The 20,258-nt window shown below is 44.9% G+C and overlaps 1 protein-coding gene across 3 annotated transcripts in view; it reads left to right on the top strand.

Moving 5' to 3' along the window:
* LOC110528483 (disks large-associated protein 4) overlaps window positions 1-13,157 on the top strand; it is a 209,842-nt gene extending 196,685 nt beyond the window's left edge. For 2 of the 3 annotated variants that reach the window (XM_036984062.2, XM_036984063.2), the window contains exons 12-13: window positions 4,853-5,017; window positions 10,697-13,157. In XM_036984062.2, coding sequence (XP_036839957.1) covers window positions 4,853-5,017; window positions 10,697-10,936 — 405 coding nt within the window. In that variant the 3' untranslated portion in view covers window positions 10,937-13,157. The remainder of the gene's footprint in view (window positions 1-4,852; window positions 5,018-10,696) is intronic. The other variant, XM_090241844.1, reaches the window with a different exon arrangement.
* Window positions 13,158-20,258: the final 7,101 nt, after the last annotated feature.

Raw genomic sequence — 20,258 nt, 5'->3', positions numbered from 1 at the left:
GCCATGAGGTGGAAGAAATTGTCCATAGAGCTCCAAGGCAGGATTGTGTTGAGGCACATATCTGGGGAAGGGTACCAAAACATTTCTGCAGCATTGAAGGTCCCCAAGAACACGGTGGCCTCTATCGTTCTTAAAGGGAAGAGGTTTTGAACCACCAAGACTCTTCCTGGAGCTGGCCGCCCGGCCAAACTGAGCAATTGGGGGAGAATGGCCTTGGTCAGGAAGGTGACCAAGAACCCGATGGTCACTCTGACAGAGTTTCTCTGTGGAGATAGGAGAACCTTCCAGAAGGACAACCAGCCAGGCCTTTATGGTAGAGTGGACAGACGGCAGCCACTCCTCAGTAAAAGGCACATGACAGCCCGCTTGGAGTTTGCCTTAAGGCACCTAATGGACTCAGACCATGAGAAACAAGATTCTCTAATCTGATGAAACCAATATTTAACTATTTGGCCTGAATGCCAAGCGTCACGTCTGGAGGAAACCTGGCACCATCCCTACAGTGAAGCGTGGTGGTGGCAGCATCATGCTGTGGGGGATGTTTTTCTGCGACAGGGACTGGGAGACTAAAACGTTCCACGGGTAAAACGTTCCACTGCAATAGTGAAGGTGTAAACTTGACAGTAGAAAATCTTAACAGTATATTTGACCTCTCAGCTTCCCTATCAAATCTAAAAATCTAAAATAGAAAACCGAAGAAAATTAACAACAATTACAAATGGTTTGATGAAGAATGCAAAAATCGAAGAAAGAAATTGAGAAACCTGTCCAACCAAAAACATAGTGAGTCTACGCCTTCACTATGGTGAATCACTAAAACAATACAGAAATACACTACGGAAAAAGAAGGGACAGCACGTCAGAAATCAGCTCAATGTAATTGAAGAATCCATAAACTCTAACCACTTCTGGGAAAATTGGAAAACACTAAACAAACAACAACACGAAGAATTATCTATCCAAAATGGAGATGTATGGGTAAACCACTTTTCCAATCTTTTTGGCTCTATAACAAAGAATAAAGAGCAAAAACATATACAGTGGGGCAAAACAGTATTTAGTCAGGCACCAATTGTGCAAGTTCTCCCACTTAAAAAGATGAGAGAGAACTGTAATTTTCATCATAGGTACACTTCAACTATGACAGACAAAATGAGAAAAAAAATCCAGAAAATCACATTGTAGGATTTTTTATGAATTTATTTGCAAATGATGGTGGAAAGTAAGTATTTGGTCAATAACAAAAGTTTATCTCAATACTTTGTCATTGCCAACAAAGGGTATATAACAGTGGTCAAACATTTCTGTAAGTCTTCACAAGGTTTTCACACACTGTTGCTGGTATTTTGGCCCATTCCTCCATGCAGATCTCCTCTAGAGCAGTGATGTTTTGGGGCTGTTGCTGGGCAACACGGACTTTCAACTCCCTCCAAAGATTTTCTATAGAGAAACTGCTTCAACAAAGTACTGAGTAAAGGTTCTGAATACTTATGTAAAGGTCATATTTCAGTTCTTTACTTTAATACAATGGCAAAAATGTCTAAAAACCTGTTTTTGCTTTGTCATTATGTTGAGTTTTTTTTTTTTACACGTTTTATAATAAGGCTGTAACGTTTACAAAATCTTAAATGCTTTCCGAATGCACTGTACATGACCACAAAACCCCTTACATTACCAGATAATCAACCCCACACACTTACTTGACCAGATAATCAACCCCACACACTTACATTACCAGATAATCAACCCCACACACTTACATTACCAGATAATCAACCCCACACACTTACATTACCAGATAATCAACCCCACACACTTACATTACCAGATCATCAACCCCACACACTTACATTACCAGATCATCAACCCCACACACTTACATTACCAGATAATCAACCCCACACACTTACATTACCAGATCATCAACCCCACACACTTACATTACCAGATCATCAACCCCACACACTTACATTACCAGATCATCAACCCCACACACTTACATTACCAGATAATCAACCCCACACACTTACTTGACCAGATAATCAACCCCACACACTTACATTACCAGATAATCAACCCCACACACTTACATTACCAGATCATCAACCCCACACACTTACATTACCAGATCATCAACCCCACACACTTACATTACCAGATCATCAACCCCACACACTTACATTACCAGATCATCAACCCCACACACTTACATTACCAGATAATCAACCCCACACACTTACATTACCAGATCATCAACCCCACACACTTACATTACCAGATAATCAACCCCACACACTTACTTGACCAGATAATCAACCCCACACACTTACATTACCAGATCATCAACCCCACACACTTACATTACCAGATCATCAACCCCACACACTTACATTACCAGATCATCAACCCCACACACTTACATTACCAGATAATCAACCCCACACACTTACATTACCAGATCATCAACCCCACACACTTACATTACCAGATAATCAACCCCACACACTTACATTACCAGATCATCAACCCCACACACTTACATTACCAGATCATCAACCCCACACACTTACATTACCAGATCATCAACCCCACACACTTACATTACCAGATCATCAACCCCACACACTTACATTACCAGATCATCAACCCCACACACTTACATTACCAGATCATCAACCCCACACACTTACATTACCAGATCATCAACCCCACACACTTACATTACCAGATCATCAACCCCACACACTTACATTACCAGATCATCAACCCCACACACTTACATTACCAGATCATCAACCCCACACACTTACATTACCAGATCATCAACCCCACACACTTACATTACCAGATCATCAACCCCACACACTTACATTACCAGATCATCAACCCCACACACTTACATTACCAGATCATCAACCCCACACACCCTTGTTTACTTTACTTTGTTACGTTTATTTTTACATGGACAGTGCACATTGATCAACATTTCTGAAAAAGTGCTAGTTTTAGCCAGGCCTGCTATTTTTTGACCACAGTCCCTGGGCACACTTCATCACATCACTAGACAAACACATGCCAAATGGAAAGACACAGAGCTTAAATTTGGCTAGCTAAGTGACAAGCTGAATGCTAACAGACAGGAAGGTCAATGGAGAAGTGATTGATGGGACTTTTTCCAGACCTGCGTGGTTAAACTATCGTAAGGGGTGGACATGGCTGTATCATTCTCAGGGCAGGTGTGCCGGTTTTGACTAAGATAAATAACTTTTCGTAGCAAGTTAGGAGAATTAACGTGGCAAGTTAGGAGAATGTTTAGGGTTAGCTAAAATGCTAAAATTGTTGCAGACACGACTCGAACATATCTTGCTACAACCAGGCCTGCCCGTGGAACAGTCTTGGTTTACACTAATGTGATGCTGTGTAGACATGTCTCTTTGTATCACGTCACTCTACTGATCTCAGTACAGGGTACTCAGACTGACATCCCCAATTATTAGAATAAGACTAACCTCAGGTTGACGGTCTGCAAACGCCTGCATTTTGTTGGTAGCATTCTCTGACTGTTAGCTATTCTCAGTGGAAATTCACTGTCATCATATTCGGAATGTATTATGTTCTCTCAAATGAAAGAGAGACCAGCAGTTATTCAGACAGAGGACCGACAATCTGTGGTTGTTAATGCAGTTTTAATGAATAATGTTAATCTCGTAATGAAGCTCAGTGTAAGTATCAGAGTAGCAAAGGCTACTGATTGTGTTGATTGAGTCGGTTATAATAGGAGTCTATTTTAATGCAGCTATATTATTGAACTCGTGTTTTGTATTAATCGTTGTGCAGTGAACCTTTTTGGTTAGCGATTAATTGTGAAATGATGTGGTATCCTGATAAAATTCAATGAAAGGGCACCTTGATCCAAAATAAGTTGAACCATTGTACCATTGAAAAAAGAGTTTGACATCCAGAATAATGTTTTTCCCACATGTAAAAAAACAAATATTTTGTATTTATGGACAATTTCCTATGGATGCTTTTCATATCATTACACAGAAAGTCACTCTTTGCATGCTAGTGCTACCATCTTTTGTTGTGTGTTTTGTTCTGTGTGTTCTAATATTTGAAGATCCAGAATGCAGAATTAGCATGATAAAAACTTGGCGGAGAGTTGAGTCAGAAGGCTCTGGATAAGGGCTCAAACCCCAGTCTAGTTGCAGCTGCAACGATGCTGTGTGGGCAAGAAACACAAGCAGACCCAACCATAACAAAGAGCATTAGTAACAGAATGAGTGAGTCAGGTGGGAAGAAAAACTATGGGTTTCTGTATGTGACTCAGGTTCTCTGAAGGAAATTAGAGCGTTATCTCACTATGGGGAATGCTAGAGAGGAAGTCGAAGGGTGACCGTCATCCCATCCATCTGCTCTGACTGACTTATTTTACATACTTTAAAAGGAGATGAGGTTTACGGTTTATGTGAAGTGGTCAGTCCACCTTTTAAAAAAATGTTTTTTTCTTCATAGGGAAAAAAATCAGTATAAGTTTTTGACAGGCATACATTAAACGATAATACAGTAGCATCAACATCGACACCTTCCAACATACACAATATTTACCCAGAATAGTCAGATGGAATTAAACTATTCAGTTTGACGAGGTCTCCTGTCATTGTGTTGTAAGACAGCTCCCTCTAGTGTCAAAAGTGGACAAAGCAACACTGAATTCATTTAAATCTCCTCTTTTCAATCTCCTCTTCGTGCCTCTCTCCTTTTCCCCCTTTCTCTTCACTATTTCTTTATTTTCTTCCACTTTCCCACACCTCTCTTTCTCCCCCATTTTCTCCTTTCTCCCTCCCTTCAGAATGTGAACGCCAACCTGAAGACCACAGCCCAGGACCTGGCAGGCTTCTGGGACCTGCTGCAGCTCTCCATCGAGGACATCAGTCTCAAGTTTGATGAGCTCTACCACCTGAAGTCCAGCGACTGGCAGCCCCCTGCCGTGGCCCACTCGCCACCCGAGCGGAAGGTACTTCCCACCCCTGCTGCCCAGTGCACAGGCTGGGGTAGGAAAGCCGCCGTAATCGGCCTCTCTCCTCCCTCCCCACCTCCCCTCTCACTTCCCCCCTCCCTATGTGAAGTGAACACTAAAAGGGGCTTCCCAGACCAATGTGAAGGGGCTTGGTAGAAGGCACCTCCCTTTACACATGCATGGGCCTCAATCTCAAAGAGGACAGTTTATGACTGTTTCTGCGGTTTAAGCCCCTCCTTTAAAAATGCATGTCGGGGTACAAGACATGCTCTGCTCTGATGTCTCAAGTATGGTAATGGCAGAGCTGCATCACGTCACAGAATGTGGCCTGGCTTTACGCTCTCTCCTGTGTGTGTGTGTGTGTGTGTGTGTGTGTCAGAAGTCCTTACAAGGATAGTAAAACACAGAGAATTCGGACAAGGGGGGACATTTGGCTGGTCCCCACAAGGAAAAAGGCTATTTTAGGGTTAAGGTTAGGGTTATGTTAAGGCACGTGTCAAACTCATTCCACAGAGGGCTGAGTGTCTTCGGACTTTCGCTCCTCCCTTGTACTTGAATGATGAATTAAGGTGTCTAATTAGTAAAGAACTCCCATCACCTGGTTGTGTAGGTCTTAATTTAAGGGAAAAAAACAGAACTCACAGACACTAGGCCAGCCATGGAATGAATTTGACACCCCTGGTTTAAGGGTTAGGTTTTGGGGTTAGGAAAAATATGATTTTGAATGGGAATCAATTGTTTTGTCCCCATAAGGATAGTAAAATGTGTGTGTGTGAGTGTGTGAGGGAGAGCTCTTTGTGACTGTGTGTATGTGTGAATATATAGTTCATTTGTGTGTGTGTGCGTGTCTGTTGTCTGTCTCTCTGTGTGCGACACTGCGTGTGGGGGTCGTAGGGGGGTGATTAGTTGGTATGATGCATGTGGGAGTGGTAGGGGGGTAATTAGTTGGTATGATGCGTGTGGGGGTGGTAGGGGGGTGATTAGTTGGTATGATGTGGGGGGGGGATTAGTTGGTATGATGTGTGTGGAGGTGGTGGGGGGTGATTAGGTGGTATGATGCGTGTGGGGGTGGTAGGGGGGTGATTAGGTGGTATGATGCATTTGGGGATGGTGATTAGTTGGTATTATGTGGAGGTGGTAGGAGGGGTGATTCGGTGGTATGATGGGTGTGGAGGTGGTGGGGGGTGATTAGGTGATATGATGCTTGTGGAGGTGGTAGGGGGTGATTAGGTGGTATGATGCGGGTGGAGGTGGTGGGGGGGGGGGGGGTGTTTAGTTGGTATGATGCAGGTGGAGGTGGTAGGGGGGGTGATAGGTGGTATGATGTGGGTGGAAGTGGTAGGGGGATGATTAGGTGGTATGATGCGTGTGGGGGTGGTAGGGGGTGATTAGGTGGTATGATGTGGGTGGGGTGGTGATTTGTTGGTATGATGCATGTGGGGTGGTAGATGGTGATTAAGTGGCATGTTGCGGGTGGAGGTGGTAGGGGGTGATTAGGTGGTATGATGCAGGTGGAGGTGGTAGGGGGTGATTAGGTGGTATGATGCAGGTGGAGGTGGTGGGGGGGTGATTAGGTGGTATGATACGTGTGGGGTGGAAGGGGGGTGATTAGGTGGTATGGTGGAGGTGGAGGTGGTAGGGGGTGATTAGGTGGTATGATGCGGGTGGAGGTGGTAGGGGGTGATTAGGTGGTATGATGCGGATCGAGGTGGTAGGGGCGTGATTAGGTGGAATGATGCGTGTGGAAGTGGTAGGGGGTGAATAGGTGGTATGATGCGGGTGGAGGTGGTAGGGGGTGATTAGGTGGTATGATGCAGGTGGAGGTGGTGGGGGGGTGATTAGGTGGTATGATACGTGTGGGGTGGAAGGGGGGTGATTAGGTGGTATGGTGGAGGTGGAGGTGGTAGGGGGTGATTAGGTGGTATGATGCGGGTGGAGGTGGTAGGGGGTGATTAGGTGGTATGATGCGGATCGAGGTGGTAGGGGCGTGATTAGGTGGAATGATGCGTGTGGAAGTGGTAGGGGGTGAATAGGTGGTATGATGCGTGTGGGGGTGGTGTTTAGTTGGTATGATGCATGTGGGGGTTGTAGGGAGGGTGATTAGTTGGTATGATGCGTGTGGAGGTGGTGGGGGGTGATTAGGTGGTATGATGCGGGTGGAGGTGGTAGGGGGGCTATTTGGTGGTATGATGCAGGTGGAGGTGGTAGAGGGGTGATTAGGTGGTATGATGCGGGTGGAGGTGGTAGGGGAGTGGTTAGGTGGCATGATGCGTGTGGGGGTGGTAGGGGGGTGATTAGGTGGTATGATGCGGGTGAGGTGGTAGGGGGGTGATTATGTGGTATGATGCGGGTGGAGGTGGTAGGGGGTGATTAGGTGGTATGATGCGGGTGAGGTGGTAGGGGGGTGATTAGGTGGTATGATACGTGTGGGGTGGAAGGGGGGTGATTAGGTGGTATGGTGGAGGTGGTAGGGGGGTGATTAGGTGGTATGGTGGAGGTGGTAGGGGGTGATTAGGTGGTATGATGCGTGTGGGGGTGATTAGGTGGTATGATGCGGGTGGAGGTGGTAGGGGGGTGATTAGGTGGTATGATGCGGATCGAGGTGGTAGGGGCGTGATTAGGTGGTATGATGCGTGTGGAAGTGGTAGGGGGTGATTAGGTGGTATGATGCGTGTGGGGGTGGTGTTTAGTTGGTATGATGCATGTGGGGGTTGTAGGGAGGGTGATTAGTTGGTATGATGCGTGTGGAGGTGGTAGGGGGGTGATTATGTGGTATGATGCGGGTGAGGTGGTAGGGGGGTGATTATGTGGTATGATGCGGGTGGAGGTGGTAGGGGGTGATTAGGTGGTATGATGCGGGTGGGGGTGGTAGGGGGGTGATTATGTGGTATGATGCGGGTGGAGGTGGTAGGGGGGTGATTAGGTGGTATGATGCGGATCGAGGTTGTAGGGGCGTGATTAGGTGGTATGATGCGTGTGGAAGTGGTAGGGGGTGATTAGGTGGTATGATGCGTGTGGGGGTGGTGTTTAGTTGGTATGATGCATGTGGGGGTTGTAGGGAGGGTGATTAGTTGGTATGATGCGTGTGGAGGTGGTGGGGGGTGATTAGGTGGTATGATGCGGGTGGAGGTGGTTAGGGGGGTGATTAGGTGGTATGATGCAGGTGGAGGTGGTAGGAGGGGGGGGGTGTTTAGTTGGTATGATGCAGGTGGAGGTGGTAGGGGGGTGATTAGGTTGTATGATGCGGGTGGACGTGGTAGGGGGTGATTATGTGGTATGATGCGGGTGGAGATGGTAGAGGGGTGATTAGGTGGTATGATGCGGGGGGAGGTGGTAGGGGGGTGATTAGGTGGTATGATGCGGGTGGAGGTGGTAGAGGGTTGATTAGGTGGTATGATGCGGGTGGAAGTGGTAGGGGGGTGATTAGGTGGTATGATGCGGGTGGAGGTTGTTGGGGGTGATTAGGTGGTATGACGGGTGTGGGGGTGGTAGGGGAGATTAGGTGGTATGATGCGGGTGGAGGTGGTAGGGGGTGATTAGGTGGTATGATGCGGGTCGAGGTGGTAGGGGAGTGATTAGGTGGTATGATGCGTGTGGGGGTGGTAGGGAGTGATTAGGTGGTATGATGCGTGTGGGGGTGGGGGTGGTGTTTAGTTGGTATGATGCATGTGGGGGTCGTAAGAGGGTGATTAGGAGGTATGATGTAGGGGGGGTTGATTAGTTGGTATGATGCGGGTGGAGGTGGTAGGGGTGTTATGCTTATGGAGGTGGTAGGAGGGGTGATTAGGTGGTATGATGCGGGTGGAGGTGGTAGGGGGGTGTTGGGTTTGTAGATTGAGTGAAGTGGTACACTACCATTCAAAAGTTTGGGGCCACTTAGAAATATCCTTATTTTTTTATAGAAAAGCACATTTCCCCCGCTTAAAATAACATCAAATTGATCAGAAATACAGTGTCTAGTTTGAGAATCAGATGCCTCACAAGTCCTCAACTGGCAGATTCATTAAATAGTACCCACAAAACACCAGTCTCAACTTCAACAGTGAAGAGGCGACTCCGGGATGCTGGCCTTCTAGGCAGAGTTCCTCTGTCCAGTGTCTGTGTTCTTTTCCCCATCTTACTCTTTTCTTTTTTTTGGCCAGTCTGAGATATGGCTTTTTCTTTGCAACTCTTCCTAGATGGCCAGCATCCCGGATTCGCCTCTTCACTGTTGACTTTGAGACTGGTGTTTCGCAGTACTATTTAATGAAGCTGTCAGTTAAGGACTTGTCTGTTTCTCAAACTAGACACTAATGTACTTGTCCTCTTGCTCAGTTGTGCACCGGGGCCTCCCACTCCTCTTTCTATTCTGGTTATAAACAGTTTGCTCTGTTCTGTGAAGGGAGTAGTACACAGCGTTGTACGAGATCTTCAGTTTCTTGGCAATTTCTCGCATGGAATAGAATTCATTTCTCAGAACAAGAATAGACTGACGAGTTTTAGAAGAAAGTTATTTGTTTCTGGCAATTTTGAGCCTGTAATCGAACCCACGAATGCTGATGCTCCAGATACTCAACTAGTCTAAAGAAGGCCAGTTTTATTGCTTCTTTAATCAGGACAACAGTTTTCAGCTGTGCTAACATAATTGCAAAAGGGTTTTCTAATGATCAATTAGCCTTTTAAAATTATAAACTTGGATTAGTTTACACAACGTGCCATTAGAACACAGGAGCTATGGTTGCTGATAATGGGCCTCTGCATGCCTATGTAGATATTCCATTTAAAAAATCTGCCGTTTCCAGCTACAATAGTCATTTACAACATTAACCATGTCTACACTGTATTTCTGATCAATTTTATGTTATTTTAATGGACAAAAAAAATGTGCTTTCTTTAAAAAACAAGGACATTTCTAAGTGACCCTAAACTTTTGAGTAGTAGTGGATGTTTTGGTGGATGTGTGCTTCAACTACTTTGACTTCATGCCGCTATTTCACTATGACTGCAGTGAATTAAGTGTGGTTCATCCAATGTTCGCATCATACAATTTATTATTTGAGTACCAAACCAACCCCTAGCCCATACCCACTAGGCACTAGGTATATTTGAGAAGAGGTTATTGTTGGTTTGGGATTCAGGGATCCAATAATAATTCAGTGTCTAGTCCAAGGAAGAGTTGCCATCAATGTCATGTATTTGGCTGCACAGTCCATATTATGTCTATCTTGTCGTAATTTGTCTAGATTGTCCATGTCAAGCCTACTTTGTACATATTTTGTAGAAACCATAATCAAACATCACTGTCAAAGATCCATGTCTACCAAATGGAACTCACTATGCTCTTTTTTTATAACTTCTGTATTACCTTTCGTTGCTTCGTTGCTTTCGGAAGAAAACCTTGCATCTCCAAAACTGAAGCTTTTCAGGAAACAAAAAAAGCTATTTTACCATGTATGAACATACAAGCACAAAACTTCAGGAGTTGTTTCGAATACTTTTTCTTGATCCTAAAGTCATAAAATCTTCAAAGTGGGGAGTTACCCCTTTCAATTCATCAACAAAAAAAAGGTTTTCTTTCAACAGCAACAAGGCCTTGCATCCTCTCACTCTCCCCCCCCCCCCCCCCACATGTCTCTTCTGTTTCCTTGTGGTTGACGGTTGACTTCGTCCATTGCGGCCCTCCACCAACACCACCAGGAGGACCAGAAAGAGCCCCCTCCTCCAGTGCCAAAGAAGCCTGTTAAGGGGAGGCCGATGCTGGGACGTGAGAAGAGCGTCGACTCCGCCTCTTCCACCTCTTCAGCGGAGAAGCACCGGACGGAGGCCCGCAGGCGACTGCTGGCCGCTAAGAGGGCCGCCTCGGTTCGGCAGAACTCAGCCACGGAGAGTGCCGACAGTATTGAGATCTACGTCCCCGAGGCCCAAACACGTCTCTGAGAGAAAGAGAGAGCGAGAGAGGGGGAGAGGGAGAGGGAGATAGGAGGAACTGCCTCTGAGATGGAGGGGAGGGTTGGGGTCTTCTCGCCATACACACACAGGGTAGGCTGGTCCTGGTGACAGCAAATCTAGATTAAGTGAGAAAGAGAGGAAACAAGAAAATAAAAACTATTGGGCTGTAGACTATGGGGAACTCTCGTCTCCTCTCGCGAGGCTGCCATGGAAAAACCTCAACCGCAAACTTTGTTACTATTGTTAGTACTCTTGATTATTAAATCAATTATTAAATCAATTGAAAATTATACAAATGGTTATTGATGATGATATTATCTCCTAAAGAACCTATATCAAGACTGTTTTAGATGTACCTGTATCTTGGCTGTAACAGATCTAATAAGCGGACAGAGTAAGCATTTGTGCTTTCCGCCGCTCCTCCCTGACTCCCTCCCCCATGCCTTGGCCAACACGTAGTTTGCACAACGCCACCATGTGGTTTAATGTACACACTTACTCAGAGGAGCACACACACACACACACACACATGCTTCAGACCCTCAGCTATCTATGTCTTCCTGGTGCTTTTTTGTTTGTTTTTATTTGTTTTGTAAGAGCCCCTTGCCTGCATTCAAAGCAGTTCTAGATTCTTAAGAGGTTTTGGAGAGCAAGGAACCGAGAACTAAGGGTGGAAATAACAAGTATCACCACTTGTATAAGTGAGATCTATTGAAAGCACAATTGATGTTTACTTAGTTCATTTTTTGTTTAAAAAAAAAAAATGTTTTTTTTTATTTTTTATTTATTTCACATTTTAGGTACTTTTTAACTGACTCAAAACACACTCACAAGTCAATATTTTCTGGAATGTAATTTGAATATCCTACTATTCCATTGAGATTATATTGTTTTCTGCCGTTTTAGGATGTATTCATCAGCCAATGTCCACAGTCCCATGACAATGGCCACGCTTTGTACTTTCATTTCTTTGTATTGCTCTGTGAATTTATTTCTAGGTCATATTCATTAGGCAGTTAATCAGTTTCACCTTTTGCTACAGTGTGCCCTAATGAATAATATCATGGTGTGGGTATATCAGAGCAATTGAACATAATTCAGGTTTGAGTGAAGGACCAGGACCACCATTGAGAACAATCCCACTGTGCAAAGTCTGCATTGTTTCCTCGTTGTTTCAAGATCCTTTACCAGCGTAATGATGTTGCATCATTGTGGCTATTTCATTGAACATTTAAAAATCCAGTAGGTTTTTAAAGTATGTACTTCCAGCAACTCAAGCTGGGTTGCAGCAGCAGCAATATCACAGGAATTGAAAGGTTAGAGGGGTTTCTTTCCCCCAACTTCTGCCCCAGCGTCTCTCTCTGCAATGAACCTTTTGTTGTTTTGTTGTCACTGTATTTCAATGAGTAAATTAGTTGGCGGATGCAGGTGCGTTTCCCACATGGGACCCTCACTCAATATACATGGAAAACATGTGGTCCATTCCACCGTGAAATTCCAGTCACTCCAACCATGATTTGAATTGCCCTCCTATAGAGAATTTAAATGGAATTACGCCCAATTTTGACTTGTAGTTAAGCATTAATTAACTTTGACTAATGGCTGCACACTGTACTCGGCAATGGGAATTTGATATTGATACATTACACTGAATATTTGGTACTACTATAGGTATTTGCTACTGTATAGGGCGGCAGGTAGCCGAGCGGTTAAGAGCATTTGGCCAGTAACCGAATGGTCGCTGGTTTGAATCCCCAAGCCGACTAGGTGAAAAAATATGTCTGTGCCCTTTAGCAAGGCACTTAAGCCTAATTACTCCTGTAAGTCGATAAGTGTCTGCTAAATGAATAAAATCATGTAAGTGTAATATATTTTTCCACATCATGGATCTTGACCAGACACCCTCTTGAAAAGAGATGGCTAGAGAAAGGAAAGGAGACCAGGGAAGGGACTAGGAGAGGAAACCCTGTCTGACTATTGAGATGCTTCAGTGACACTGTGTGAAACCAGGAAGTTGTTATTTTATCTTCCTATTGGTCATATTTTGCACTACAAATTCATCCTGGAATGAAGAAGAAACGCATAGTTTTTTAAATTTGTTCAACCATATTGCTATCTACCATTGTTGTTTTTGTTAAATATCATCCCCAAATGCCTACACTTTTTTAAAATTGAGACAAATCATTAAATCTCTATTACATTACATAAATGTAATTTGTTTGCCATCCTTTGTTTTTGAAAATGCTGTTGTTGGTACAAAAAAAGAAATGCATTATCATTGTGCCTCTATGGGAAGTAAGTATAGTGATATCAAAACTGATTCACTATTTTAATAGGCCTGTGAAAGTGGAATGGGGGCCTCCCGAGTGGCGCAGCGGTCTAATGCACTGCATTGTAGGCATCACTACAGACCTGGGTTCGATACCAGGCTGTGTCACAGCTGGCTGTGACCGGGAGACCCATGAGGCGGCGCACAATTGGCCCAGTGTCGCCCAGGTTAAGGGAGGGTTTGGCTGGCTTGGAATTCCATGTTCCATCGTGCTCTAGCGGCTCCTTGTGGCGGGCCGGGCGCCTGCAAGACCCCAGTCACCAGCTGCACGGTGTTTCCTCCTACAAATTGGTGCGACTGGCTTCCAAGTTAAGCTGGCAATGTGTCAAGAAGCAGTGTGGCTTGACAGGGTCGTGTTTCAGAGGATGCATTGGCTCTCAACCTTCACCTCTCCCGAGTCCGTAGGGGAGTTGCAGCGATGGGACAAGACTGTAACTACCAATTGGATATCACAAAATTGAGGAGAAAAAATTACAAATGGTTCCAGGCAAGTGATTTAAAAAATGGTAATCTAACAAAACATTATATCAAATGTATTTATATAGCCCTTCTTACATCAGCTGATATATCAAAGTGCTGTACAGAAACCCAGCCTAAAAACCCAAACAGCAAGCAATGCAGGTGTGGAAGCACGGTGGCTAGGAAAAACTCCCTAGAAAGGCCAAAACCTAGGAAGAAACCTAGAGAGGAACCAGTCTTCTTCTGGCTGTGCCGGGTAGAGATTATAACAGAACATGGCCAAGATGTTCAAATGTTCATAAATGACCAGCATGGTCAAATAATAATAATCACAGTAGTTGTCGAGGGTGCAACAAGTCAGCACCTCAGGAGTAAATGTCAGTTGGCTTTTCATAGCCGATCATTGAGAGTATCTCTACCGCTCCTGCTGTCTCTAGAGAGTTGAAAACAGCAGGTCTGGGACAGGTAGCACGTCCGTTGAACAGGTCAGGGTTCCATAGCCGCAGGCAGAACAGTTGAAACTGGAGCAGCAGTACGGCCAGGTGGACTGGGGACAGCAAGTAGTCATCATGCCAGGTAGTCCTGAGGCATGGTCCTAGGGCTCAGGTCCTCCAAGAGAGGTAAAGAAAGAAAGAAAGAAAGAGCATACTTAAATTCACACAGGACACTGGATAAGACAGGAGAAATACTCCAGATACAACAGACTGACCCTAGCCCCCCGATACATAAACTACTGCAGCATAAATATTAAAATGGTCAAATATCAAATGATCATAACATATTCTCTGTTTGTGGTTGAGAGATCAAGAAAGTATGTGTCTCACTGTAGGTATTTGATTGTCCAAAGTGGTGTAGGGTGAAGTTGCCCCTGGACGCTGATTTTGGGTAAGTTTCGCATTTCCCCCACATGGTTAAAGTTAAGATTGGAGGGGGGAAGCTGATTCTAGATCTGTACCTAGCGGAAACTTCAGCCTGGAGTGCCACAGTCGGGTTAAAAAGATCTCACTTGCCAGACTCGCAGAGTGAACAGCATTTTTTAACAGTTGGTCATCACAATCATGCTTTCCATCATATATTTCCAACCAATAGTAGTTTTTATATCAAATTATGACTTCAAATGACTAACCTTTGTATTTGCATGAACACGTCTGCTAAATGGCATATACACTGAGTATACTAAACATTAGGACTACCTTCCTACTATTGAGTTGCAACCCCCCATCCCCTTTTGCCCTCAGAACAGTCTCAAGTTGTTGGGGCATGGACTCTACAATCTACAAGGTGTCAAAAGGGTTCCATAGGGATGCTGGCCCATGTTGACGCCAATGCTTCCCACAGTTGTGTCAAGTTGGCTGGATGTCCTTTGGGTGGTGGACCATTTTTGATACACACAGGAAACTGTTGAGCGTGAAAAACCCAGCAGCGTTGCAGTTGTTGACACAAACCGGTGAGCTTGGCACATACTACCATACCCCGTTCAAAGGCACTAAAATCTTTTGTCTTGCCCATTCACCTTCTGAAAGGCACACATACACAATCCATGTCTCAGTTGTCTCAAGGCTTAAAAATCCTTATTTAACCAGTCTCCTCCCAATCTACACTGATTTGAATTGACATCGATAAGGGATCATAGTTTCACCTGGATTCACCTGGTCAGTCTATATCATGGAAAGAGCAGGTGTCCTAATGTTTTGTATTTCTGTGTTACTTTCTTGGTCGTGCGAGAAAACGCATGCAGTTTTCCTGGCTAGGGCATACACATGGCTAGGACATACAGTAGTGGCTAGGGCATACACATGGCTAGGGCATACACATGGCTAGGGCATGCACATGGCTAGGACATACACATGGCTAGGGCATACAGTAGTGGCTAGGGCATACACATAGCTAGGGCATACAGTAGTGGCTAGGGCACACACATGACTAGGGCATACAGTAGAGGCTAGGGCACACACATGGCTAGGGCATACAGTAGTGGCTAGGGCATACACATGGCTAGGGCATACAGTAGTGGCTAGGACATACACATGGCTAGGGCATACACATGGCTAGGGCATACACATGGCTAGGACATACACATGGCTAGGGCATACAGTAGTGGCTAGGGCATACACATGGCTAGGGCATACACATGGCTAGGGCATACACATGGCTAGGGCATACACATGGCTAGGGCATACACATGGCTAGGGCACACACATGGCTAGGGCATACACATGGCTAGGGCATACACATGGCTAGGACATACACATGGCTAGGGCATACACATGGCTAGGGCACACAGTAGTGGCTAGGGCATACACATGGCTAGGGCATACACATGGCTAGGGCACACAGTAGTGGCTAGGGCATACACATGGCTAGGGCATACACATGGCTAGGACATACACATGGCTAGGACATACACATGGCTAGGGCATACACATGGCTAGGGCATACAGTAGTGGCTAGGGCATAAACATGGCTAGGGCATACAGTAGTGGCTAGGACATACACATGGCTAGGGCACACAGTATTGGCTAGGGCATACACATGGCTAGGGCATACACATGGCTAGGGCATACAGTAGTGGCTAGGGCATACACATGGCTAGGGCATACAGTAGTGGCTAGGGCATACACATGGCTAGGGCAAACACATGGCTAGGACATACACATGGCTAGGACATACACATGGCTAGGGCATACACATGGCTAGGGCATACAGTAGTGGCTAGGACATACACATGGCTAGGGCACACAGTAGTGGCTAGGGCATACACATGGCTAGGGCATACACATCGCTAGGGCATACAGTAGTGGCTAGGGCATACACATGGCTAGGGCATACAGTAGTGGCTAGGGCATACACATGGCTAGGGCAGACACATGGCTAGGGCATACACATGGCTAGGACATACACATGGCTAGGGCATACAGTAGTGGCTAGGACGTACACATGGCTAGGGCATACACATGGCTAGGGCACACAGTAGTGGCTAGGGCATACACATGGCTATGGCATACAGTAGTGGCTAGGACATACAGTAGTGGCTAGGACATACACATGGCTAGGACATACACATGGCTAGGGCATACAGTAGTGGCTAGGACATACACATGGCTAGGACATACACATGGCTAGGGCATACACATCGCTAGGGCATACAGTAGTGGCTAGGGCATACACATGGCTAGGACATACAGTAGTGGCTAGGACGTACACATGGCTAGGGCATACACATGGCTAGGGCATACAGTAGTGGCTAGGGCATACACATGGCTAGGGCATACAGTAGTGGCTAGGGCATACACATGGCTAGGGCATACAGTAGTGGCTAGGGCATACACATGGCTAGGGCATACAGTAGTGGCTAGGGCATACACATGGCTAGGGCATACAGTAGTGGCTAGGACATACACATGGCTAGAGCATACAGTAGTGGCTAGGGCATACACATGGCTAGGGCAAACACATGGCTAGGGCATACACATGGCTAGGGCATACACATGGCTAGGGCATACAGTAGTGGCTAGGACGTACACATGGCCAGGGAATACAGTAGTTATAGGGAGGGAACTCTCCACCTACGTTTGTACTGCGTAGGTCAAAGTCAACTTTATTAAACAGGTTGTTTGCTCCTCGTCAGGTCTTAGAACAGCCCTTAGTTGAGTTATTTACGCTATAATCCCTGGGTTCTCATGCCTTATTGCTTCACCAGTTTACGCTGGTTCATCTGAGCATAATTTGTTTTCTTTACATTTCTTCTCCTTGTCCCCCCCACATTTGTTGTGCTGCATCAAATGGCCAGCAAATGAACACTACCTTTCCCTGCTAATCAAATAGTGGTTCTTATGTTACAATGGTTCCGTCGTTTGGAAGATGATGCTTGCAACACCAGGGTCTCTGCATGGGCCACATACTATGTGTTCACTTGAATAAAAAGGACATTCACTTTTACTCAACCATATGTCGGGTTGCTTGTTACCTAGTTGCTCCATGTCTCTTTTAAATTTGTCGTTGTATTTCTCCCCCCAAAGCTTGAGGCTTTGCATTGAAAAGGCCTGGCTGTATTGGCCATCATCCACTCCCTCCTGGGAAGAGATCTCTCTTGATTGCAGGCTATTGTTTGCTGTTGTGTGTTTGCCTAAGCTGCTGATGGCCCCTTTACTCTGCTTAGTAAAAGGTAGGGTGTCAATGGCTCTGGCCCCTCCCTGGTTGAGGCATCTGAATGCTCCTCCATTTGAGCATGGCTCCAATCGTTAGCGCCTTCAGGCTTTGTGTGACAGTGGTCTGTCGTTGGTGTGATCCTTTACCAACGAGGGGGTTTGTGTGACTGCGTCTGTTAAATTGTGTTCTTGATTTGCTGTTGTGACCAACTAAGTTAGTACTGGCTATTTGTTTTTCCTAGTCCTGGAACAGTCCTAACTATTTTCTGATGTTCTTGTAGTCCAATAATTAGGATTTGGACACAATCTGTTATAACATATAACATGCTTTTTTTAACAATATATAGGATTCCCGCTAGATTGCAAAGAGATTATTTACATCGAATGGAGTTAAAAGAAAATAATGTAATTTCCATACAGGATTTACCCCAGTGTTTTACCCAAAAGTCTCAGACCTTTCTGTTTCCATCTACGTTGGCCAGCACCCGTGTTTCACTGAGTTATGGCTCCAGCGGACCTGCTCTCACTTGGGGCCAAAGCCAGGCCACTGGTACTTCGCAGCTTCCATTTACATAACAATGGTTAACTGTGGATTTTATTACCTTCTCACAAAGCAACAGTTTTGATTATGCAGAGGTTGTTGATTCTGCTCTTCACAAGTCCTCAATGTCAGCCCTAGCTAAGGAAACAATTTTAAGGGTGTATACACTAGTGTAACACTGATGTTACAGTTGAAAAGCAGACTGTATCCATATTGATAGCATTTGATGTCCCCATCACTAACCTGGGGAATTCAGGGATCCTGAGTGGCGCAGCGGTCTCAGGCACTGCATCGCAGTGCTAAAGGCGTCACTACAGACCTGGGTTCAATCCCGGGCTGTATCACTACCGGCCGTGGTCGGGAGTCCCATAGAGCGGCGCACAATTGGCCCAGTGTTGTCCAGGTTTGGCCGGGGTAGGCCATCATTGTAAATAAGAATTTGTTCTTAACTGACTTGCCTTGTAAACAAAAATATATAAAAAGTTGGTGGTACTGTTCTGGCCCTCAAAAAACCCTCTCACACATTGATAAAGGGCAGTTGGAAGTACTGTTCCCAGGTGGTCTCCCATTGAAGCTCTAACCAGGCCCAATAGCTTCAGACGAAAGAGATCGGTCGACCCTATCAGCTGTATTTTGATTTGAGTCTGTGCCTGACTGGAATTTAAATAATTCAATATGCATATGGGGAGAGTGAGAGAGAAAGGTATGTCAAGGACAGAAAGCTATTACAGAGAGACAGTCCAGTCCGCTGCTGCTCTAAACTGCAAAGACATGAATACGTAAATGACAGAAACTATCTGTCACTGAGAGACTAAGGGATTCGTCTCATACATTTAATGAGGCCCTGGTCCAATACACAAACCAGAGGGCCACACCTAGGCCTATTTCATCAAGGTCCTGACTCTCTGTGAAAGATCATATCCTATGGCACACTGTTGAAGTGTTTTAAATCATAGTGATATGCATATAGTACCCCTTCATTTTGTTGTTGTATGCTATTGTTTTGGAGATATATGCCTAGCCTAAGAGCATTGAATTGGTTTATTTATTCACATACTGTCGCATTTGCTTAAAATTACAAGGCTATTTATTCACTTTCCTAGTTTCCAGGTGAAGTGGCTGTGGAATTTATAAATGGCAGTTGGAAGTACTCTAAAACCAACAACAACAACAATTTCATCATGGTCTCTTTGGTGTGGATTACACGATGTGTGTACTGTATATTGAGTTAATGTGTTTTATGAAACTGCATTTGGCCATGTTGTTTCTATGCGTTAAGTATTCACTTGATATTCCTATGCGTTATAGGCCTACCAAACAATACATTTGTAGCAAACCTGACAAGGAAGAGATGTTTTAGACTGTCTTATAATTCACAGCTCTTGTATAATTCACAGCTCTTATATTTTCAAGACTTACAAAATGTGTAATGTGTGGCCATGGTCTGGGTCCTCTTTATTTAGTGTTGCTGTTCACCTTTCACACCCTAACTCCCTATACTTCAGCAGGGTTTTTTCTCCATTTATTTTTAGGAGTTTTCACTGCACCTGTTTTGACCCAACACACCTCTGCTGTTAGTAAGTGTGAAATATTAGGAGAGGAAACAATATTTTTTGGATGTGTTCACTATGGAATTCTGACTGCAGAAAAATTTCCTGTACATTTTTTGACAATTTCGAACTTCTAGAGGACATGACTGTTGTGGTGGACACTTGCCATACTCGCTTGGAGAACACAGCCAACTAATAGCAAACTAATTTCTGTGAGAGTGAAGTCCCTTTGAACTGATTTACAGTACATTACTCTCAACGCTAGGCTTTAACAAGACTTTTG

This window comes from Oncorhynchus mykiss, chromosome 7 (assembly GCF_057628025.1).
Source record: "Oncorhynchus mykiss isolate SJ-2025 chromosome 7, ASM5762802v1, whole genome shotgun sequence".
NCBI lineage: Eukaryota > Metazoa > Chordata > Actinopteri > Salmoniformes > Salmonidae > Oncorhynchus > Oncorhynchus mykiss.
The sequence above is the reverse complement of the archived record's forward strand: the minus strand, read 5'-3'. Positions and strand labels throughout refer to the sequence as shown.